At 38.5% G+C, this 24737-nt stretch overlaps 1 protein-coding gene across 2 annotated transcripts; it reads left to right on the forward strand.

Annotated features, from left to right (window-relative positions):
* The first annotated feature begins 1928 nt into the window (after positions 1-1928).
* Positions 1929-24689, forward strand: ccdc149a (coiled-coil domain containing 149a). Of its 2 annotated transcripts, XM_036597131.1 has the most exons (12): positions 1929-2075; positions 3185-3346; positions 4198-4236; positions 4457-4564; positions 4647-4763; positions 6544-6716; positions 8032-8104; positions 8206-8290; positions 8480-8624; positions 9917-9993; positions 19782-19895; positions 22430-24689. In XM_036597131.1, the coding sequence occupies exons 1-12, from the start codon at positions 2025-2027 to the stop codon at positions 23065-23067; spliced, it is 1782 nt and encodes a 593-aa protein (XP_036453024.1). In that variant the 5' UTR covers positions 1929-2024; the 3' UTR covers positions 23068-24689. The 2 variants fall into 2 exon arrangements, with proteins under 2 accessions (XP_036453024.1, XP_036453025.1); XM_036597132.1 differs by lacking the exon at positions 19782-19895.
* The last annotated feature ends 48 nt before the right edge of the window (positions 24690-24737 follow it).

The following is a 24737-nucleotide window of genomic DNA, read 5'->3' on the forward strand; positions in this document are numbered from 1 at the left end:
GGTCAACAATGCAAACTTTGTCCTTTCAGCAAAAATTAAACCACCTCGGGACCCACAATATTTTATGTCTAATTTAACAACTTCGCCGTTAATATGTTTTAGTATGTGCTAATACTAGTATAGGATAAACAATATAAAATAAATGGAACTGCGGACTTACTTTGCTCTGCTTTAAGCTTTAGCTCAGCTATAGCTGGTTTTCTTGCATCTCCGGCAGGAAAAAAAAGTGGAATAGTTTCTTGTAAAATGTCTCTCAACAGTCGACTCTTTACGAGGCTGAAGTCAGCTTCCTCTTCGCCAGCCCCTAAAGCTGTACATTTCACCTGACGCACCAGTTACTGCTGCACCATTTGAGGTGGAACGGGAAAATTCAAATTCTCGTTGCAGAAACATATCAGGAAAGCCAGAGTGCTTGTAAATGCAAAGTCCATTTGCCTCAAAGTTATCGACGTTCTCCTTAAATCTTTCTCTTTGACTTTTCGTTAGCTTCTCGCTAGACGAGAGTCTTGTCTGCATTGCTATGGTGACCAGCAGTCTACACACCAACCTTCAGGGTTAAAGGTTGGTGAATTAGCAGTTATAGGCCACATTAACTGCAGCGTTTAAAACTATTTATTATTAAAACTGTGTTAGAATGATCAGCAGAGCTTTATTTTACTGCAAAGGAGGATTATTTTTTTTACCTAAAATGTTATTCTGCTGTGGAGCCGCAACAGGACATCAAAAGAGCTGCAATTTTGCTGACCCCTGTACTATACATATAATGAATGGACCTCTGATGGTGGTGTATTTTTAACATACTATTTAGTGTAGTAGTGGTTTCAGACACAGCAATACCAGAGAATGAGTAGAGCGGAGAATTGCCACTCAGTAGTGTCTTTGGGATGTCAAACACTAGAGGGCGCTACCGAGCGCGTCCAAAATGAATGAGTTTATGTGGAGTGAGCAAAATTACACTTGTAAATGTTTAAACATTTTATAGAATGTGAATGTGTTTGTTTCCTGAACACAGAACAGCACAAAACATTTTAACACCACTGTTATATTTCTGTGCGCTTTTGAACTCCAGTTACAGGACTTTATAACAGTGTTTCATGTACATTCACAACATCAGTGAGGGTGAACCTTCACTCAGCTAATGAGCTGCTTAATGAGCAACAATGAGCAGTAATGCCAGCCAGTCAACACTCAGTAGCAGTAATACTAACCAATTAGCACTCAGTAGCAGTAATGCTAACCAATCAGCACTCAGTAGCAGTAATACTAACCAATCAGCACTCAGTAGCAGTAATGCTGGCGTCCTGCTGCCCAAAACCTGTTTGCTGTAGAAAAAAAGAAAATATGCAGGTACGCTTTCTTTTCTCCTTTGGTGAAATACATCTTTCTACTTTAGGCAGATCGTGACGTGGTTAGAAACCATTTTGGCTCTTAGTTTTTATCCGTTTAGCTCCATTCACCCCCATTCATTGAGGACTCGCTTGTGGGCGCCCTCTGGCGTTTCGCAGTCATGTTTCTGATGTAAGGGAGAAAAAGGAAGCAGCCAGGCTCCCCTTAAACCGGCTCTGGCAACATTCACATTTTCTGTCTGTCGACGCCATCTAGTGTCTGAGAGGTCGGTGGGCCACGCTTATAAAAAAATAAACATACAAATCTTTCAACATTTTACACATATATTTTACACAGCTGCATTTGCCGAATTATTTGGAGTCCACTTCTACGCGTCAGGCTAAAGCGCTAAAGACCCTGTAGGCTCTTGTATGGACTCAGCAGTTTATCAAGCAGTGCTTCTGCGCCGGACAGCTTGTGAGTCTGAACTACCAGCTAATCCTGGCAGAGGAGGCGGAATTCAGGTGGGGAAGTCGGAAAACAGGTGGGGAAAAAGCTGCACCAGGTGACGTGCAGTAAACAGGAGAGGAGGAGCCGGAGCTGAGCTTCCCTCGTCGTTTCAAGGCAGCGCCGCTCCTGTCTGCGCACGAGCTGGACAGAAAAGATGCTTTAATTCATTGACGCCAAATGCTGCTACAATGGATCCTTCTAGAAGGAGCGAAAGTGACTGGCAGGGTCTGGTGAGCGAGGTGAGCGTTTAAAGCCGCCCTTGTCGCCCTTGTTCGACGCCCGTAGCGCTGGGTGGCGTTAACATATGGAACAGGATGAACACCAGCTGTTAATGATGCCTTAACTTTTATACAGCTCTGCCTTCATGTAGCATGTTTTGCTACATGTAGCATTTAGTATAAAATATGAGATATGAACATACAGTTGCTCTTGTTAACTGTCGACAAGGTTGTTTTTGTGTATATTTAAAGTTTAATCTACAATAATACAATATAAAGTGTGTTAAATATTGTTTGTTGCTTAAATTGTCTCCATTTTCTTGCTCATTTTTCTCATTTTTGGGCCTTCTCAGTAATTACTTCTGTCATGAATTAGTTTCATGTAGTCATTTTGACTTTTGTGTAACAGCTTCTCCAAATGCCCAGCTTCATTCATTACAGATAAAGGCAACGTTGTTCATTCACATTGTCTAAGAAATTGCCCTGTGGCTATGCAATGGCCTCAGTGGCCTTATGTGCATGTTTCAGGTGTACCCCTGAGATATAATCCTAATGCTTAGTATATATTATGGTGATCTTTCAATGACAGTGCTAGCCAGCACTTCCAATTATTAACTACCTGCAGCAAAACAAATAAACTTCATGTTGTGTTTCAAGACTTTTTAAAGAGGATAACAGCATGTTCTGTTTGTATATCTATTAATGTGTTGGCTCATTTGAATTAAAAGGGTAAAAGCAGAGCCCACAGATCAACAGTTTGGCACGTGGAACTGTGTAATCTTTACAACGGATGTTGTCCATAGCCTTTATCATCCTAGCCTGTCTTTGCATAATCCAGAAAGGCCTTACTCGAGTAAGATCCATTCTACTAAGAAACATGAAATAGGTTGAGTCTGATCTCCACCCCTCAGTCAAAGCTCAATATTTACTTTTCCAGGAGTGCCGAAAATTAAAACCCGGGCGAAACATTCTCTTAGTTATACAGTGCTAGGTATAAGGGAGAGTGACAAGTGTTTCATAGGACGGACTTCAGGGGCTCATTTATGAGCTTGAGAGCAGTGTCAGATTCAAGGAAAGAATTTACTGCTAACACGGACTTAAACAGATGAATTTGTTCTTTTTTTCTGCAGTTCCTGATATGCAAGCGTAAGCTGGAGAGCAAGAAGGAGGCTCTTCTGATTCTGTCCAAGGAGCTGGACACATGCCAACAGGAAAGAGACCAGTACAAGCTGATGGCCAATCAGCTCCGTGAGAGACATCAGGGCCTGAAAAAGAAATACAGAGAACTTATTGTGGGTCTTTTAAAACATAAAGCATACAAGTGATATTTTTAAGTGATATTTTTATGTGGTGCTTGGTCTACAAATTATATTTAATAGAAAGTTATGTAACATTAAAAAAGTCCAGCACTCCTGCTGGAGATCTACCATCTTGCAGGTTTCACCCTAAATATGTATTTATTTATATGTAACCCTAAATCTAACATACCTGATTCCACTAATCAAGGACATCTGAAGACAATCATTAGTTGGGTCAGGTGTGATCGAAAGGGTTAAAGTGAAATGATACAGGAAGGTCTCTAGGAACAGCATTGGGGGTCCTAACTTTTTTTCAAATAAAGGACCTTGATATAGTATATGAATATGGCAAAAATTTTAAAACATACTGTTCATTCCCAGGTCTGTACAGTCGATATATGAAAACTAAGCTGTAAAAATTCATTTTCAAATTCATTGTTTTTGTGATGTCAAACATCTATGTATGAGGCCTACAGCAGTTAGGCCTGCCCATTCACACTGAAGTTTAAGGCTTGTTTCAGCCTGTACTGTTTTTGAATGATGTACAGCTCTGTTTTACTTACATTTATCTTTTTTAAAGACACAGTAAAAAAGCAGGCTGTTTAATTCAAAGGGATAAAGAAAAGTTGGAAAATGTTCATGTAAAATGAATTATGACTTTTTGGAGCGTAAAGCCATAGAAAAAGGAAAACAATAAAATACAAGAAAATGTAGGATATGGACCATAAGGATAAGGAGTTAACTTTTGACAAATGTAAGATGTTACTGGAAATGTTGTTTTGAGACTGTTGCTTTTGCTTTTCTCATCACTACTCTTGTGTACTCTTGTGCAACTTGTGTTTCAGGATGGAGATCCTACATTGCCTCCAGAGAAACGCAATCAGGTGGGTCTGTGATCGTTATGCCTGTTCCATTCAGAAAACCAGTTCTGTAATATTAATGCTCAGGCTTTACTAATTCTAATCTGGCTGTTGTTTCTGTATTTGTTGCTGTTTATTCATGCCATTTTAATAGTTATACTCTGTACAGGTCCGTACAATTCCTACTGTACAGTGTACATCAGCTTTGTCTTTCTGTGTAACTCGCTCTTTCTCTATGGCACAGGTGAATCTGGCTCAGTTGTTGAGGGATTCACGGGAGAGGTGTAAGCAGTTAGGAGAGGAGGTGAAGGAGCTGACTCAGAGACTAACTGAGGCTCAGGGAGACAACAAGGTAAAAGAATACCCACAAGCACCTGCACTTTTATTGAGTTTCCTGTTCCTCTTCTACACTTCTCTCTTCCTTCTCTATCCAGCTTTTGAGAATGACCATCACTAAACAGAGACTAGGAGATGATGAAGTTGGAGTCCGACATTTCCCAGCCCACGAACGCGAAGACCTGGTTAGGCAGCTGGAGGAGGCGGGGCTGCAGGTAAACAGCCAATGAGGTCTAAAAGCACAGAGTCAGTAGAGCCTGTTTGTTCAGACACTCATCTGCTGTAATTATTAGGCAAATTGCCCATCTCTAAATACTAAATATTGTAGTGCTTAAAGATCATTTTTATGACACATGAAAAGTATCATGATTTCATTTTTCTGGGATATGGTAAGTTAGGCACGCTAGTATTGCCAGATTTAGAAAACACTGTGGGGGGAAAAAAAACAACTGTGAGTACAATTGTATTTTTTAAATTCAATACACATGTACTACTCTTTGGTACATTCAGTAAAAAAAAGACTAGTTTTCCAGTTTTTGAATGCTCAGTCTCCTGAAAATAAGAGATAAACCCTAGACAGCTTTGCTACTTAGCAACTCGGGATGAACATGTTTTTAATCATATATGCATTTAAATAAAAGTTCTTTAAGTAGTTTTGCACAATGCTGATATTATATCAGCCAACTAGTGTTTCCCATGCAGCTTTTTTATTTGATACGTCACTGACTCTTGATTTATCCTTTAGATACCACAGGAATCCTTTTTTTCAGTATATCACTTTGATGGACATCTGTTTATTTGCTTTTATCAAAATGGGCTCCCTGTGTTTGAAGTACACTGTTGGCTTTACCCTTTAATGTGAGTTAGCCAGCCCAAAACATGTTTTGATCTTAAAAGTTTGTTTCCTTAGTTCAAAACTGGAGGCTTATATAGCTAAACTGCAAGCCTAAATGATCTGACACTTGCCTCAACAGACTTGCTTAAGTGCTGACGCTTTTTGACATACTGCTACCTTTAAAAATGGACAATGTATACAACTCTAGCTTTAAGATGAGTTCTACTATTGTTTTTAACTGTCCAACATACATTTTGGCAATTTGTATAGATAAAAGTAAGCTTACATTGCATGCTAGTAATTGGAGGTGTATGAGCTTCCATTACTTAGCCTTGTAGCTCCAGTGCAAAACTGAAGAAGCAAACATGTCTTTGCTGGTCCACCACATGTGAATTAAGGGGAAATTGTATAAGTTAAATTTGTTTGTTGAACTATTCCTTTAAGGTGTTCAGCTTCTGACAGTGCCAAGTATATTAGTTCCAAGGTGACTGTTTAAAGCGCTATAAAATGACTTGAAACAGCTTTCACACTCTATAGCCTGTTGTAATGTTCTGAAGTGACATGCATGTGATGCAGCACATTTAATTAATCAGAAACTCTCCTGGGATATTTCACTTATCTTTTGATCTAGGTACATACAATGAACTCGAGAAAGTTATGACAACAAAAAAAATCACTTTAAAATGTTATGTTAGAGATTTTATGACCAAAACTATAAGAAGACTGTGTTAGTAGACCTGTTACAATCGTGACAATAAACTGCCATCTAAATAATTGAAACACGGTTAACAATTTATTTGTCTTTTTTGTTCATTCAACTATTAAACTGCAAGCATAATGTGGCCAAATTAGCTTATAGCTATTTTGCTTCCTAGCTGTCAATACTTAGTAGCTCCCAACTGACAACAAACACAGCTCCAGCTCAAATAAACAAAATGATTTTTGTGGAAAATAAACTACTATCTTAAACAAAATAATTGTGTCAGCTTAAATAATTGTAATCGGGCAATTGCGCCAGGCCTATGGTTTAGTGTTACGTTTTTGAGTAGCACTGCTATGTATCAAAATGAATCATAGCAGTATTCAGTGTAGTAGTCTGGACTGTAACAGTACTGGCTGTTGACAGAACTTAACTTTAGCACCCTTTGTGCCTGTTTCAGAGAGCGGAGCTGGAGAACAGTTTGAAGGCTGTGAGTGATGAGTTAGAGGACGTGAAGGCTGAAAGGACTGTGTTCCAGGAGAAAGCTAACCGCCTCAACGTGGAGCTCAACCACATACTGGGTGGCCGGGGCAAACGCATCATTGATGTGGATGCCCTTTGCATGGAGAATAGGTCAGGCAGTGTTAGAATAATGCCAGCACAGTTTACTAACAACAAACCAAGGGAGATTGTCTTGTATACGTATTAAAAATGCAAGGACTAGGAATTCTGTCCTAACCTGTTATTGGTAAACACATTGCCATAAGTGAATCTAGCATGTTCAACCTATTTATGAATTTAATAGGACCTAGCTTAGAGACAGGGGACAGGGCCAACGAAAAAAAAACATACACTGATCAGGCATAACATTATGACCACCTCCTTGTTTCTACGCTCATTGTACATTTTATCAGCTCCACTTACTATATAGGTGCACTTTGTAGTTCTACAATTACAGACTGTAGTCCATCTGTTTCTCTGCATACTTTGTTAGCCCCCTTTTGCCCTATTCTTCAGTGGTCAGGACCCCCATGGACCCTCACAGAGCAGGTACTATTTGGGTAGTGGATCATTCTCAGCACTGCAGTAACACTGATGTGGTGGTGGTGTGTTAGTGTTTGTTGCGCTGGTCTGAGTGGATCAGACACAGCAGTGCTGCTGGAGTTTTTAAACACTGTGTCCACTCACTGCCCACCCTGTTAGACACTCCTACCTTGTCAGTCCACCTTGTAGATGTAAAGTCAGAGACGATAGCTCATCTGCTGCTGCACAGTTTGTGTTGGTCATCCTCTAGTCCTTTATCAGTGGTCACAGGACGCTGTTGGCTGGATGTTTTTGGTTGGTGGACTATTCTCAGTCCAGCAGTGACACTGATGTGTTTAAAAACTCCAGCAGCACTTCTGTGTCAGATCCACTCAGACCAGCGCAACACACACTAACACACCACCACCACATCAGTGTTACTGCAGTGCTGAGAATGATCCACTACCCAAATTGTACCTGCTCTGTGAGGGTCCATGGGGGTCCTGACCACTGAAGAACAGGGTAAAAGGGGGCTAACAAAGTAAAAAACAGATGGACTACAGTCTGTAATTGTAGAACTACAAAGTGTACCTGATAAAATGGACAATGAGCGTAGAAAAAAGGAGGTGGTCATAATGTTATGCCTGAACGGTGTATATTAACCATTCTACCCTTTTTTTAGATTATTAGTTATTTTGTTTTCTATGTTTTGTCCCTTTAAATTAAAAAGCAAAGCTAATTCTGCATTTAATCTGTGTCTGTTAGCTGTACTGTTTGAGATATCTCTCTGCTTTGCTGTTTTAAACACTGAGCATCTGTGTGCTCTAGGGAGTTTGAAGTTTGAAGTGTATTAAGACTGTGAATTAGACTACTAAGTGAAGCAACCTCATTATTTTTCATAATGTCATGTTTCATTTAACTCCAGATATTTGCATGAGAGGCTCAAACAAGTCCAAGAGGAAGTCAGTCTCTTGAAATCCAACATACTGAAATACAAGGTATAGATCAAAAGTTTGACCTTAAAGTTTGTGCTTTTTCATTTGACTCTCTTATTTACTAAAATTTTCTTTGATGTCTGTCCATGTGTTTTTCTCTGCAGACTGCCCTGGATAGGAGAAAGGACTCTAAAGCGGGTGGCACATCTAACAGTAGTGCACTTACTGGGGTGCTCTCTGCCAGACAAGGTAATTGAGAAGTTGCTCAAAAGTGAACAGTTTTCTGTCAAGTCAGGACTATTATACTAAAAATTACTCAATTGCTCACTCTCACCAAAAGGCAGACTTGAAACGAAAAAAGCTTTATAAAAATGCTCATTCTCTTTCTATTTTTCTGTTCTATACTGACTAACACACACAAAACACTCTTTACTGCAGTGCAAGATTTGCTGATTGAAGACAGTGGATGTAGTCTTCCAGCCACTCCTCAGTCTATCTCTGACCTGAAGTCTCTGGCCACAGCCCTGCTGGAGACCATTCATGAAAAGAACATGGTTATTCAGCACCAACGCCAGACCAACAGGTGTGCGTGTCTATTTAATCCATTGACCTTCTTTTTGCTGTTATGAAACTCTTCCCACTTGGTTTCTGTCTTTGTTTTTTTTTTTTTATTTCCTTACTATATCATACTTGACCAAACACCAGACACTATTTCAGTAGTAAACCAGCTCAGGTTTATTTACATTTTCCTTAAAAAGTCTCAATGGCAAGATGCTATGCTTGGATGTTGTAACGTGACGAGTTAATGTCACAATAATAAACAAAACAACTAAGGGTTTTAAAACCTAACTGAACCTAAAAATAAATGAAACAAAAATACAAAGAGCTACCCTAATTCCCTACTTAAAGCTAGGAGAAAAAGGTAAGTAAAACAAATGGTGCCCGTTCTCAGAAAATCTAACAGCTTTCAAGAGTTACACAAACTCTGACAAAGATGACATGTTTTTACCAAAGCAAACAAAGCAAATGAAGCTGAAAGTCTCCCCAGGTAGTGCCTGGTCAACCTTTTTTATACCAGAGAGGTCTCATATGTGGCCAATCACATATCTGCACATCCTGCAACATACACAGAAGAAAAAAAAACACACAAAGGCAGCACCTGGTACACAGAAGAAATAATATGACCACACTGCACACTGTATTTGGGGTGCCTCTAGTTGACTAGTAAGTCACGGTGATCTTTGTTGAAGATTTTGTCAATCAACTTACCTTTATGTCTATATGTTTCTTTGTTTATTAATCTACAAAGTGGTTCACTGAAGTGAATAATAGTTAAAACAGTAAATATTGCAGAAAACAGCTAATCTCCATAGACGTTTATGCATCGTTGTATTCTTCTTAATGTATTGTTTCAGGCTTAAGTAGTGCAGTTCACTGGATACAGAAGAACGAAAGGGAGAACACAGGAGAACAAAGTTATAAACAAAAATTTCTTGCATGCATTTTCAAAATTTGTCAACTTAGCAAGCACCATTTTAATAACAGTATACCTGTAGATATGATGTAACACTTAAATGTAGTGTAGATGTAGTCTGTGTGTGATCCATTGTTATGCTAAATGGTAGGCAGACATGCTTTGAAAAACAATCAAATTTTCTCTGTAAAATATATACAGACCAGTTTTAATTTCTATATTCCCATGTTTTCCAATCTACCTAATTTATTATTGTCTTTTTTTATTTTTAGTTGAAAATCAGTCTTTTTGGTTGACTAAGAAAATACTTTTTCAATGACAGCCCTACGCTGTTAGATTTCTGGTCGGCACAAAAGTCTGAAGACTGAACAGCCACTCTGGTGTTTCTGTTCCTTTAACAGGATTTTGGGGAACCGAGTGGAGGAGCTAGAGAGGAAGCTGAAGACACTGGAGGTATCTGGGCTTTGGAGTCTGCCAGGTGCGTACTCTCTACTGTAGGTGTATGCTAATTGTCTGTAAATGGTGCACAAGTAAGTGCATTTCTGTCAAATTGCTGTGCATGAGGACTGTTTTTGATACTACACCTGTTAACTGAAAAAGACAACAAATCCAACATCACACTCAAACACATTTATTCACATGCTTGTACTTACTGGAGCCACATTACAGATCTCCTACCCGACTCGAGTCCCGCAGGGCCCAACCGAATAGGTTCGGGTTTGGACCATTTTTATGTACAGCATCAGGTTTGGGTTGGACTTGGGTTTGTTTTCTAATGAGTGACTTTCTTTTAGGTTTGTTGTTGGAGTAGGTTTGTTTTTATTTGAAGGAATATGCTTATGTAAATGTCACGCTCTCAGACACATTTCTTTTTCTCTCTTGCAACTTGCGGTCCAGGCAACCGACCACAAAAGACTCACAAGAACATTTAACTGGTCTGATTGTTTTAAATGCAAGCAAATATAACCCAGTAATTAACGTAGCCTGTGAGGTTTCACTTGCTACATAATAAACCTCAAAAATCTTACAATTTTCTGTTTGTAGCCATTTTTCCATGATAGATGACTTACTGAAAATAACATATCTAGCTAGCTATGTCGGTTATCAATTTTGCCAGCCTAGTTACTGAGCTTGACCTAAATATTTGAGTATTATTGCTTTTGCAAATGATTATCACAACATTAATATTTATCATATTTAAGATCATTGGTTTGATTAGATGTCTATACATTGTAATGAAGTTTTGTGCATAAAAATCATAAATAAAAAAAAATGAATGCAGTACCAATGGAGGCCTGTAGCCCACTGGTCTAGTATGTGTTCAGAAAAGCCTGTCTTATTAACTGTTCAGTATGGATGACATAAAAAAAATACTTGCTAAAGAGGAACAGTTTAAAATTTCAAGTATGTTGTTTTCAGTGTAGAAGCATTATGACTAAGTTGTCAAATAAAAAGCACACTGGTCATGAACAGTGTAGAACTTATGGTTTATGTATTTATAGCAATGACAGCAGGAGGATGGCCACATTGTCTCTTCAGTGACACATTAACCATAGGTGCAGTGATTCTACAGCAGCTAATGTTCAGAAGAAATTGTCAGTGTCAGAGTACTCCCTTGCGCCAGTTAAGTCAGGGTAGCTGCAGCAAATGTTCAGCTTTCAGAGAAGTGTTTCAGCTGAAGTGCATAGTAACAAAAAAAACAACAACTGTAAAACAGTGTCTGCGATAATCTATCTTTGTTAGTGCATGCAGGTTGGGCCTGGTCGGGTCTCAGTTTCGTGGTTACTGATCATTTGGGCTTCGATTTCATGCCTGTACAGACCTTTAGGCCATGATGCAGTGTCCATTGGTATCTATGGCTTCATCTTCATTGCCATCATTAAAATGGTCACTTTCTATAAATCACTTCCAAAACCTTTATCTATGTCTATCTTTATGCTTTCATCTACATTAAGCCCTGTTGCATCACTGCCTGCATGTCATAGTCTTGATGTAGCATATAGACATATATAATGTGTTTTCTCTCCTTTCCCTTGCTGCCTTGTGAAGGCCTGACCTACAACCTATCGCTGGGATTAGGGAGTATGTCCCTCTGTCTGTTTCTTCATGTCCTCCGTTCTGTAATGTCAGCAGGAGTTTGAGTGGCTGCCCACAAAACTGCCCCACATTTCTCAGTCATAACCTCATCCCATAAACACTCCATACTTGTGTTATGTGTGTGTGTGTGTCCATGACTCATATGTGCATTGTAACATGGGACAGAAATCCCAGGCCACGACAGTTTGAGTTTAGAGTTTGACCTGCTCTGACTCGCCTGATTGAACTCATCTGTGGTTTAAGAATTAGATTATAAATTAAAGGAATAGCAAAAATTTTCCACTTTTTTCTACTTAGCCCAGATGTAGTTAATGGGCCAAGACATGATTGGTGTGCAAATTTTATTTCTTCAGCTTTGCACTGGAGCTACAAGGCTTATGTTGCTAACAAACATTAGAAGTTAAGTAGTCACCCAAAATCTTTTTTCATAAATACATCCTTAAAACTCTTAAACTGCTTCCAGGTCTTCATTATGGTCAAGCTGGTTTGGGTGACTATTGACTTCTAGTGTTTGTTAGCAACATTAGACTGGTTGCTCCAGTGTTAAAATAAAGAAGCAAAATTTGGGCACCAAACGTCTTGGGTGAATACATATGGCTACATCTGGGGAAAACTGTGTACATTTGACTATTTTCCAAACTATTACCTCACATACAAAGTGTTATAGAGTATACTGATCTGGATACATAGTTTTTTTTTTTAAACATTTGTATTTTCCAGAATAAGCTTTATATTTTCATCACTGTTGCAATGAAACCTTGGTAAAATGGTACATTTTCAGGAGACAGAAAAAACATTGATACTTGAATGTATGTTAATGTAACAAGACTTTATTCAAATTAATTTGGTATAAAATGGACCAGTTCTATTTGTGTTTTCGTCATGAAATTTTCACAGAATGTAGAAGGCAGCTGACAATTTTTAAAAATGATGGGAAGGAATAAAGGAATGAATGTATGAAGGAATGCATGAATGAAGGAATGAATGAATTTTGATAAGGCCATGACAGTTCATTAGGAAGCAGTGGTGAACCTTGACTATTTGAGCAAGTTCTGGATGTGAACATCCACTGATCTGTATTTAGCGTCAGTGAAATTTGATTTAAAAAGTTTCATTAGTGAGTTTTGAATGAGCCAGCAAGTGAATACCTGGTGGATACAATCAGATGAATAAAATACTACTATTTAAGGCAGTTAGCTTTCCTGTATTTTGCATTGCTTGTTGGTGAGTGTAAATATTAAACCAAAATACAGTCTGCCAAAGAGATTCTGCCACGTAGCTGAAAATCCACCTTCAGATAGAAAGAGCTCTTACCTTACTTGTCACGTTACCAGCGATACAAACACCGTGATGGAGCAGTAAGACTCGTCACAGCTGGCTTTGTCTTTACATGTAATGACACAGTTGTGTAGCCGATTTAAGAGTAGCTCATTGTTTTTGGGTGCCCAATGTCTTAGCTGGGCAGCCAGGCAAAGCAGCTGAAGAAATGGGCTTTATTTTTGATTCATTGATGGTCGTAAAGCACACAGAGAGACACGTTCAGCGGTGTGTTAAGAATAGATGTTCTATGGATGCATTCATGCTGCATTTGTCAACGTCAGCAGGCGCTCCAACTTCTCCCAAAAATATGAGACGACTGACAGAGTTGTGTTTCAGTTGTGAAAGTATGTGCTATTCTTCAGCAGAACAAGACAGAAAAAAATATAAGGTTTTAGCCTTCAGTATACCATGAAACCAGTCTTTATGTCTCTGACGATTCAGTTGACTAATATTTTGACAAGATAAATGTAATCTGACAGTCATATTAGCTTAACAGCATGGACAGTTATTTAAGAAATGCACTTTATGCAGAAACTAAATGTACAGAATCATGGTCACTTCATGTAGGTTTAGCTTTAACTTTAGGTAATGTACAAAAATCTCTTCATCTTAAAATATAACCTGGTGGCCATTCATGACGCATTATGGTCAAACTGTCAGTCATAGATGATTGAAAATCTATTATAGTTGAATTCCTAGTTTATTAGGCATTGTCCAGTTTATGACATTTTGTTGATTTTCTAATTGAAAATAATATGTCCTCTACAGGGAAGAAACATAAACATGGGATTTTTAGTGCATAATTTCTAGTTAGGCCACATTTTATGTTTTGTTTTTCCCAATATGTTAAATTTAGCAACTAAATATTAAGTGTGCATTAAAATGTGCAGAAGGACTTGAGCTGTGTAGTGGAAGTGTTAACTTATTTTCACTTAGAACATCAACAAAACATATAATTTGACCAGTAGTGCCCAAACTGTAGGTGCACTTTATAGGAGTACAATTACTGACCACTAGCTTGTACCACTGCTGTGTTGAGAATGGTCCACCACCCAGATAATATCCGGTCAGTTGCGGTCCTGTGGTGGTCGCTTTCCACTGATCGATAGGATATAGGGGGGCTGCTAAATTGTGCAGCAACAGATGGGCTAGAGTCAGTGAGACCAGTGAGTGTAGGGCCAAGGTAGGTACCTAATAAACTAGCCACTCTGTGTATGAGGAATCTGTGGTTTGTTATGATTAACAGGTTTGTCAAAACAGGGACTGAAACAATCATTTTGAGTGGTTTAATATGGTGCATGTTGATGATGGTCAAATAGGGATAAATCTGAAAAAAAATCCATATTCTTTGGGTGTTATTTTTATTTATGACACCCTGCATGGATCCTTTCACCATGAATTAATTTTTAGAAAATAGATTTTACTCCTAAATTTTAGCTTAAAACTCTCATAAAACAATGTGTCAGGCACCGGGCAACATATTTGTAACTATTTAGTGTAATGACTTTCAGTGAGATTAAGTTTAGAGACATTAAACTCTTCAGATGTCTGGTTCCTGTCCCCACCGCTGTGAACAATTACGACTCTGTAATGGTGCATTTCGATTGAACTTAACAGTGAAATTATGCAGACATTTTGCGGAATTGCAGTTATAACACATTCTGTTACAGAATATGCCAGAGTGAACTTTCACCTTTGTCTATAACTGATTCTATGCATAAAGCCACAAAATTCATTTACAGAAGTTTTTCTATATTACTTATAATCCCACAGTACAACAAGAACTAGTCCTACACTCTGTCCACAAGAGGGCAGTGTGGCACTTTCACGCTAAATAACTCTGCTGCACTGAGCCCCAGTGAAGCTTGCCTGTCGTAAGACTGTCATTCTACCACCATAAAGCTGACAAGCATCCATTACAGAAAATGATTGCCCACATTACAAACACATTTGGGGAATGTGGTGTTATTAGTGGAATTTGTAGACGAGACAGAGAGGGGCTCACGACTCACTCTATGAAAGTAAATGCAGGGGGCGAGTGGCCTTGTGAAGGCCGACAGCTACTAGCCATTAATGCCAGGGAGGGAACAGAGGAAGAGAGTGACCACAGGCACAATACCCATAGCATATTTTTACAAATTTCACGGAGTGTACCAGTGATTTAAACTGCTTACATCTGACTGAGAATGAATTAAGCTGGTGTTGTCTTGCTTATAGTGAACATAAACCTGCACATAGTGCAAAAAGAGCAGCCATGTATGGGTCATCTTACCATTGCAGTGACAAATGGTGTCCCATAACTTTGAAAGCATAAAAATTAGAGCAGAGTAAACCGCAGAAAGTTGATGTCTGTGTGTTTACTGTTGTATTCCGGTATTAACTAGCAAGAAAGTCTACACTATGAAGTTTCATTTTAGTGATTTTTAGTTATGTAGTGCAGGAACAGCACTGACATCATAGGTGCTAGAGTATTAATTTTTTTGTGTAACAACAATTTTAGTGCTTGTTTTTCAGTTTAATTTGTAGAAATGCAAATTATATTAGTAATAGTAATATATAATATAGTCTATGCTATGGTAAAGTAGTTTCAAATATATAAATATACTGATATATTGAAAGTTAATCTTGTTCTAATATTTTCTGTTAGTGGTGTTACAAAAACATAAAATGTCATTTTAAAAAATAAAAAACAAAGATCCTTTTAAATTTCTTCTTCTGCATGAGTAATGAAATCTCCTTTTATTTGTCTGATCTATTTTGCTAAAATACTGACAGCTTCATTCCAAAAAGTGTTGCAAAAGTATCGTCGGTGGTGTTACTCATGAAACAGGAAATGATTGAAACAAGTTGAAATAAAATAACAACAAGAAAGCAATATATGTAATACTCCACATATTGTGACTTTGAATCTGGTAGTGAACTAAACTTTGACAGTTTATCAGTGATTTTATTCAGTATAACAGACTATGATTTAGTAAGTGTTAAGTGTTAACAATTATACCTCATTTGCCACCGTAATAATACAATGACCCATAACAGCAGAGAGAGATGTCCAAATGTAAAACATCACTTGCTGTATCGTTTGTTTTTCCACTCATTTCTTGCTGTCTCTTTGGGTGACAGTGTGTGTTAGGTGGTTGTGTTCGTGCTGACTGTCTGACAGACTTGGAGTTGTGTCAGAATGCATGTGTGCTCAGACAGGTGTCTACTCCTCACCCTGCGCCTTTTGCTTTCTGTGGATACAAAAGACAGGCACGTGTACATTTGCATGGAACCATGCAGATAGTGTTCTGCAGTGTGAGGAAAAGGATTGTGCTTACTTCTTGCTTTTAATTGTGGCAAATAGCGGTCTGTTGTGACTTGAATTCCTGGGATGTGAGAGAGAATACTCTGTCCATTCTGCTTTTTGTGTCTGCGTATGAGAGAGAGAGTGACAGACGCAGAGAGACAGTGCGAGAGAACGGATGGATGGGCAGCTGCCAGGTGGGTATAGCCACTCATCCATCCATTCTGCTTTGCACAGCAGGCTGTGCCAAGCCTCCACCCTGCTCTGCATACTGAATTAGCCCAAGTTTTTAATTGGTTCTGAGGCGAGGCTCTGCATCACGTCAATGACCTTTTCAAACCAAGAGAGCTGAACATAGTGCTTTTAAAGTGTCACTCATTCAACACTGTTAAAATTATACCCACATGTACAGTGTGAGTGGCTGTCAGTAAAATTGGTGGTTTAGCCAAAACTCAGATTTGCTCAGTTTTCTCACCTTACCCCAAATGTAGTCGATCAGCCAAGACATGTTCTGTACTTTTTTCACTGGAGCTATGAGGCTATTACACAATTATGTGCAAAAGTTTGAAAGCCTGGTCAAATTGCATGTTTTGTTGATTTTCTAAGTAAAAAAAAATAGTGTAACATTCAAATTTATTTGCTGAGCTTAACATATTGGTAAAAAACACACACAAAGAATGTGCCATAACTTTTGCTCAGGCCACATTTTATGTTTAATTATTTTTTACCAAGCTGTTAAGTTCAGAAGTATGTGTGTTAACCTATTTTCACTTACAAAATCAACAAAACATGTATTTTGAAGTGTTCAAACAGTAATTTATGCTTACAGCCACCAGCTTAGCTCTTTATTGGTTTTTGCATTATGCATTGTATGAACACACAATGGAAATTCAATGAAAACATATATTATATAGCTTAAAACATACGTAGCCATTGTAAACCCTGAGTTTTGTCCACTATTATAGAAACCGGTGTCAGACACCCACAAAAGCAAGAATATTTGTAATTACTTTTTAACCCAATTTTAACCTAATTAACATTTTAATAACTTTTTTTCACCTCTTTACCAAGACTTCCATTAATTTTGGAGCTGACTATATCTTCTATTTTAGCCTTGTAGCTCTGTCGCTCCAAAAGAAGTAAATCTCAGACACCAAACATGTCTTGGCTGATCATATCATGGGATAAGGGGAGATTATATAAATGTGATTTTTGGCTGAACTGTTGATTAAGAATGACCGAAATGGACAGTCTTGCTAGAACTTCTCCTCTTTGCAACTCTTAAGAATATGAGATTCACCAGCCTGCTGTCTAAACGGTGACCATTACTCAGTAATGTGTTTTTGCATCTGTGTGTGACACTGGCTGTCCTTTTACAGTTTAGTTGTAATTTGGCACAGCATTGCTGCGACTATGTGACACTGTCAGTCCTTTTTTGTCTAATATATTTCTCGGATTTTTGTTGTTTTTGTTTGTTTCGCACTCTGGTGCTTCCAGGAACAGATTATTCCAGACAGATCAGACAGTGTTAACTTGTAAGTGGTGGCGGCTGCTGTTTGTGATGGCACAAGCATATAGTGCACATTCCCCTGTGAGTAGCATATGGCTTTAGCCTGCGATGCATACAGCTAGCACTAATGAAGACAGATGAGAGGAGAACTGCAGCCACTTTCTCCGAGCGCGTGTTTGTGTGTGAATAGCATGTTTTATTCCAGATCATGAGTGTGCCTCTTAATGCTGTGTGACTTTTAGGATTTGGGAAGTTTTCCGTAGATTTTGCATCTATTTTTCTTGCAACTTCAGAAACTATTGAAATTCTGATTTTTTGATATATAAATTTTGTGTATGTGTGTGTTGACTATGTATGTGCCTATGCGTACACTAGGCTACAAACTGTTGGAAACATCACCTGTTAGATTTTTCAGTTTCTTTTTTCCACATTTTTGTTGTTTTTTATATAATAACGTATAATAATATAACAAGTTGTAGAATGTAGATTGTATTGTAAAGAATTATAAATACCAAAAGGTATATTATGTGTTATTCACTATTTTGAGTTTTTTGTTAAGTTTTTAAATGATATATAACCATATGCAAAAGTTTGGGGCCCCTGGTCAAAGTCATCAGCATTCCTATTTATTTGATTGATTTCTCAGCTTGGGAAAACAAGTAAAACATTAATGTGGCCTGTGCAGAAAATATGGCACAATTTAGATTTTATGTTTAATTTATGTTTTATTATAACTAAAATTGAAACTGTGCACTAAACTTTGCAGAAAAATGTCATATTTAAGTGAGTTCACTATAGATTGTATGTTAACTTATTTTTATTTAGAAAATCAACACATGTAGTTTACCAGAGGTGTTCAAATCTTTTCATATGACTGTAGCCCTGTGCCAGGTAACAGTTAAGAGTTACCATGGTAATGGCACCCATTGACAGTTAAAAGTAAAAAATCTTTGCTGCTGGTTCAAAAACTCAGTTATATTCCCACCCCTGATCGTAACTGAAGTTTCAAACTTATTGGTTGAATTGATATGTTACATGAGTACATTAATAACCTATTTATTGTACCCAACATAGATAAGAACTGTTGAGCTGCGCTGGTTGAACATGCTTGATGGTACACAGGCAGATATCATGCCTGCAGCAAGCTGCCGGTATATTATATGTACCTTTAAAGACTTTGTCACATAACTGCGTCAGGTTTCAAACATCAGTCAAAACAGTTTCAGGCTAACTTGAGCTATGTAGCCTCAATTCATAAAGTTTGTGTGATATTCGCAGTTCCATTCTTTATTATTGTGTTAATAATGATTTAATAGCCAAATTAAAGATGACATCATACTACATCAACGTCTACTGAAATGCGCTTTTATTATGTTATGTGTGTATGTATGTTATGTATATAATATGCATTGATTATCAAAAGTAATTTTATTTTGGTCATAGACGGAAAAGTCCTTAATTCAACAGCTATGAGCTGCTCAGTAGGGATTGTTATAAAATTTCTCTAGTAACAGCTGTGACTATTCACACTTAACAAGTTATGTGATAGATAATAGTAATATGAGTGTATATTGTGTTATGGTTACTGTGAGTAGACACCCAAAAAGACAAAATGCTGAAGGTCAGATTTGAACCAGGAACCACCCCTTTGCAAACATAGGTGAGCTACGTTTACCCATAAGCACCTTCTCTGTGTCTTGATGCTGATATGTTCACGTGTGTCTTGGTAGAGGTACAAATCAGCCTTTAGAATTATTTTATACATTTATCCGCAAACCAAATTAGTTTCATGTAATTGAAAACATTGTTTCCAAACTTTTAAACAGCAGTGTATCTTTACATTCCCTGTCCATGTGTTGAATCTTACACACATGCTGAGTGTGTTGTGTGTATTAGACACATCCTCCACATTCTCCATCCCATCTTGCTGTCACTGTGACCCTTCCCAGTCTCCCTCAGTCATTAAAAGCCATTTCATGGTGCCAGTGTGTTAGCGGTCTTAATGAAACGGTGAGATAACTCTCTCTTCCCTGTTGGTCATGGTGTCCTGCAGGAGGTAAGGATGCCATTACTCTGAGCGAAAGTCAGCGCGCCACCCCGCCCGCCTTGCTCGGCCTTCCCCTGCAACCTGTGCCCACTGAATCCACCAATGCGTGGCCCCCCACAGGTTAGTGTGCGTAATTGTGTGTAACCGAAACCACCGTTCCCTAATCATGCCCTCAGCTCAGCACTAAAGTGCCATAATTAGCTTGATCGCTGGCTGTAGCCCACCCTGCACGCCTCCCCACTAGCCCACCTCTGCTTTCCTGCACGCTCTCATCGTCGTGGTGGCTAAACTGCCAATCCTCCTCAAATGCCGTGGCATTTTGCAAATGCTAGCGAATTCTTGCCCGCTGACATTCACCAACTTTTGGGGCCTTTTTTTTTTAAACAGAGACGGCCCCATAAATATGGATGCCAGACCATACTGTGAGCTATGTTTCTCTTTCCTCCACTTCCTCAAGAAGGCTGCAGCGTTTAACCTTTTGCTTGCGTGCTCCCAAATATGGGTCAGTAATCCAGCAGAATGGGTGTTGGGGATTTGGGCATGGAGGCAGAATCGGTTCCCCCTCAGCATGCACTCTTCTCCGCCTGGGTGACTTTACATTAGAGTGCTATTTTTAATACGCTGTCATGGAAGCACAGGCAGTGAATGATTCAGATAATATTTTTTTCCGCCATTGCAAGCCAAGTTATTTGTGTAGGCTAATTATGCATTTGAAAAACAAAGACGTTTTTAAACTCCTTAACCCTAAAGTATACACTATAAAATATACACTGTATGGACAAAAGTTTTGGGACACACCTCATTGAATTCACGTGTTTCATTCAGTCCTGTTGCCACAGGTGTATAAAATCAAGCACCTAAGCATGCAGTCTGCCTTTGCAAACACTTGTGAAAGAATGGGTCATTCTAAAGAACTCACTGAATTCAAGCGTGGTACTGTAATAGGATGCCACCATTGCAACAAGTCAGTTTGCGAAATTTCTTCCCCCATAGATATTCCACGATCAACTGTGAGTGTGATCAAATGTGGCCACTAAACTTTCAAGCAGTGGAAACCTATTCTGTAGGATGATGAATCACGCTTGTTATTAAAGCTCCTGTGTGTGTGTGTGTGTGTGTGTGTGTGTATGTATATGTGTGTGTGTGTATATATATATATATATATATATATATATATATATATATATATATATATATATATATATATTGTGTGTGGATGTATAGTAGAAAATGCAGCTGTACTACATAGAATGAATCACACTGAGAGCACTGAAACATCAAGCTTGAGTACACTTGTATAGATTTAATGACATAAAACTTTATTATTTTATGAATTTATCACATTTAATATCAGCTAACTAGCTTTTCAAAAACTCGTTTTTGAGCAAAAGATATGAGGCGAAAAAGGACTAGGCTAGTAATGTTGATTGTGGTTAAAGACCAGTAGCATTTGCCTGTTCATCTCAAAGATTTTATATTGGCTGCCTATCTGGACTTTTTTGGTGTAAACCTCGAGCCACCGTCGATTTCTGTGGTCTCGTTCTAGGTTTAATTTACTGCAGTAATAAGAAAATGTGAAGTGGCATGCTGTGGTGTTTAGAGAAACTGAGCAGTGCAGGGAGTCAGCGAGTGCCAGCATGGCAGTGTGTACATCTTCATAAAAAATAAATTTGAATTTTTGGTTGCTGCACAATGCAGCACAGCACATCCAGTGTGGTGGCCTTAAAGAATTCCACTGATTTTTAAACAGTTCTGCATAATTCAATCATTAAGATGCAAACAAAGTCATTTAGAGTGATCTGATGTGAAATGCTCTGTTCTAGAGAATCTTGCCGAGTCAACATTGTTCACAGTGGTGTTGATGGGAAGTTGACGTGTGATGAGTTTAATGCTCCTAAAGGCTATATCACGGAAGGATATTACATGAAGTGTTTACAAACACGCTGCCTGAAGGTTTTGGCCTTAAATATCTTTTTTTCCCGGTCATGGCAGAGGGTGTTTAAAGGAAAAATAGTCCCAGACGAATACTTATTTTTTCAGATTTGCCACTATTTTGTCTTTATCTCTAAAACTCAGAAGGTGCATGTAGGTTCACTATTTAATTTGGATAGTAATTAAAATGGCTACATTTGTGTTGTAGAAATTGCAACCCCTGGTTCCTATCACCACAACTGTAAAGAAATTGCTTCTCTGCAGTTAACCATTTCACATCAAACCACTCTGAATGACTTTGTTTTAAAAAATGTAAACAATTGCTGGAATTCCACTTTAAGGGTCCTTATAAGGGCCCTATTTTAGTTTCTGGCCCTCAGGGCTGAATAACTTGCATATTAGTTTGGCACTAGTTACTGATTAAATAATTGTAATTACTGAGCAATAAGTCTTAAGACTAATACCTTAATTGAAGTTGCAATGAAACTCAATTCCAGTTTATATGTATAAAACTCAGGGTTTTATTTGAGCTGCCTCTTCTGCAGACCGCTGTGCCAAGGGTTGTGTCACTTGTGCTGTCCTTTCAAGTGGTCCCTGAATACGAATTTTTGAAGGCCTTCCATCGCTGCCACATTGCACACATTAGTGGACAGGGCACCTCTCCATTAGCATGGCGCTAACACAATGACCATTAATCTTCTTTGTCCCCCTGACTGGTTCAGATGACAGGACAGGAAGTGGAGGGCTGTCATCATGGGAACAGGACACAGCTGCCGATGACAGCTTCCTGAACATGTGGCCGGGCTCCCGCCCCAGTCCAGATGGAGGTGGAGACAAGGTGGAGACACCTGTCACATCTGAGCGTGGGGAAGAGATGGTCTCTGGTGGGCCTGAAATCCTGAGACAGACAGAAGAGCAGCCAAATGCTAAAGTAGAAGAGGGGCCTGTAGCGGAGTTGGGGCCTATTGCAAAGCTGGGCCCTATCGCGGAGCCTGTGGTAGAGGAGGGGGAGGTTGTAGAGGGGGACAGCAGCTTCACTGTAGAGGAAGGTGAAGATGCTGCAATGTCATTGGCTTCTCCACTGTCTGATATCTCAGATTTTTCTCCAAGTCTCAATTCAACGCACAACACGTCCAATGGCATTGAGCAAAGTCTGCATGACGACTGCAGCTGTCATGGCTTCAGAAAGCTGTCAAACGTAGCGATTAACCCTGCACATATTTTGCAAGAGAATATCTCAAGTCCTGCTTCCATTTCCAAAGAGTCCCTTCAGTCAAGCCCTTCACCTCTTACACAAGGTTGGAATCGGGACCGTCAACCAAGAGAAAATGATGGCTGTCATGGTGAAAGTGTGGCTTAAGTATTAATCATGTTCTTCTCCATTATCAGAGGATCCTGAGTTTTGAAGTCTTCAAAACACAAGTCTTCATTTTTTTGTACAAGTGTCTGGCACGTTTCATGAACTTCAAGATCCACTAGGGCTGATTTGGACCAAAAGCGCTTGATATGTAGCTGTTGACCTTAGTCAGAACAGTGGGAACATGAAATATTGTGCCAATGTTAAAAAATTGTATTGATTTCTGTGTTCCATTCTTTCATTTTATTCTGTTTGTTTGCCTCCACCTATGTATGTTTTTCACTAGTTGAGTTATAGTCTACTGAATACCAATTAAGTAGCATCAGACTAAAATTCACTAGCAATGGTGGCTACTTTTCCATCAAAAGGGATATGAGTTGTGCTCACTCTAAAATGCCTTTTATTTGCATGTGTGTCATTGGCTGTAATGATAAAATATCGTCATATTTGCCACTCCTACTCCAAGTATATGTACTTATTCCAATCCAGGCATATACTTTAAGTATTTCAAGCTGGATTCCAGGAGTTGGTGTCACTGAAGTGATCGCACTTTCTGGCATGTGTTTACATGTTACATCTACTGCAGTTAGACTTATTGTTCAGGGTTAATGGGTTCAATATTCGGAGTAATCCAAAAAAAGAGAAAATTAATTGATTAATTGATTTTGGAAAAAAAAATTGTTAAAAAAATTCAGCCATTTTCTTTTGTTCTTTTGCTAGGGGAAATCCATCTTTTCTTAAAACTTTCTGCATAATTCAACCATTAAGATGTTAACAAAATCATTCAGAGTGATTTGATATGAAATATTTGTTGTAGAGAAACCGATTTATTTACAGTGGTGGTGATTAGAACCAGTGTTGAGATGTGTAGAATGAAAACTGTAGCCATTTTACTATCTGAAGTAACACAGTGATCTTCTTCATTTTATATGTCGAGTATGGTAAAAGTGTGATAAATCTGAAAAAAAGTTTACTATGTTACTATTTTTCCTTACAATGCCGTGTGAAGTTCTCCACAAGAGGACAAAAACTATTTTGTGTAATAACTTTTTTGAGGGAGCTTTTAGAGGCATTAAACACTTCAGATGTCTGGCTCCTGTCACCACCAGTGTGAATAGTTCTGACTTGGTTAGAACCAAGTAGTTCTAACTAAAATGCAGCATTTTACTTCAAACCACTCTGAATGGCTTTGTTTACATCTTAATGATTACATTATTGACACATTTTGAAAAATCAATGGAATTCCCCTTTAAATTGCAATGTACAATAACACACTGTTACATCTCAAATCACGGGTTATCAAATGTGTGAATGTTGCTATTTAACTTATTATACATTCATTTAAATGGAAAGCCTGGATTGCTACTACACAGTGCTTTGCTACTGCATGTGCCTTATAAACTATAAAGTGGACTGTGCTTTCTCTGTTAGTGGAAACAGGTTGAATGTGTGGAACCAGCCTATGATGTGTGTGTGTGTGTGTGTGTTTGTGTGTATATATAATCTTGAAACTGTATACATGTTTGATGAAATACAAATCTATATTTTCTCAAGCTGTCAGCACCTGATTTGTACTGTCGTTGTTCTCCTGCTTAGGGAAAGAGCATGGATTCTGTTTGTAACAGGCACACAGTTAATTGAGGGACAAAGCTTATGCTTTTTGCTGATTGGAT

This window comes from Colossoma macropomum, unplaced genomic scaffold (genome assembly GCF_904425465.1).
Source record: "Colossoma macropomum unplaced genomic scaffold, Colossoma_macropomum, whole genome shotgun sequence".
Taxonomy (NCBI): Eukaryota; Metazoa; Chordata; class Actinopteri; order Characiformes; family Serrasalmidae; genus Colossoma; species Colossoma macropomum.

Bases quoted from the DNA above. Each gene is read 5' to 3' on its own strand.
- ccdc149a (XM_036597131.1), top strand. From the start codon at position 2,025: ATGGATCCTTCTAGAAGGAGCGAAAGTGACTGGCAGGGTCTGGTGAGC. The intron at 3,347-4,197 runs GTGGGTCTTTTA...CTTGTGTTTCAG, and splicing joins AGAAATACAGAGAACTTATT to GATGGAGATCCTACATTGCC. The intron at 4,764-6,543 runs GTAAACAGCCAA...TGCCTGTTTCAG, and splicing joins TGGAGGAGGCGGGGCTGCAG to AGAGCGGAGCTGGAGAACAG.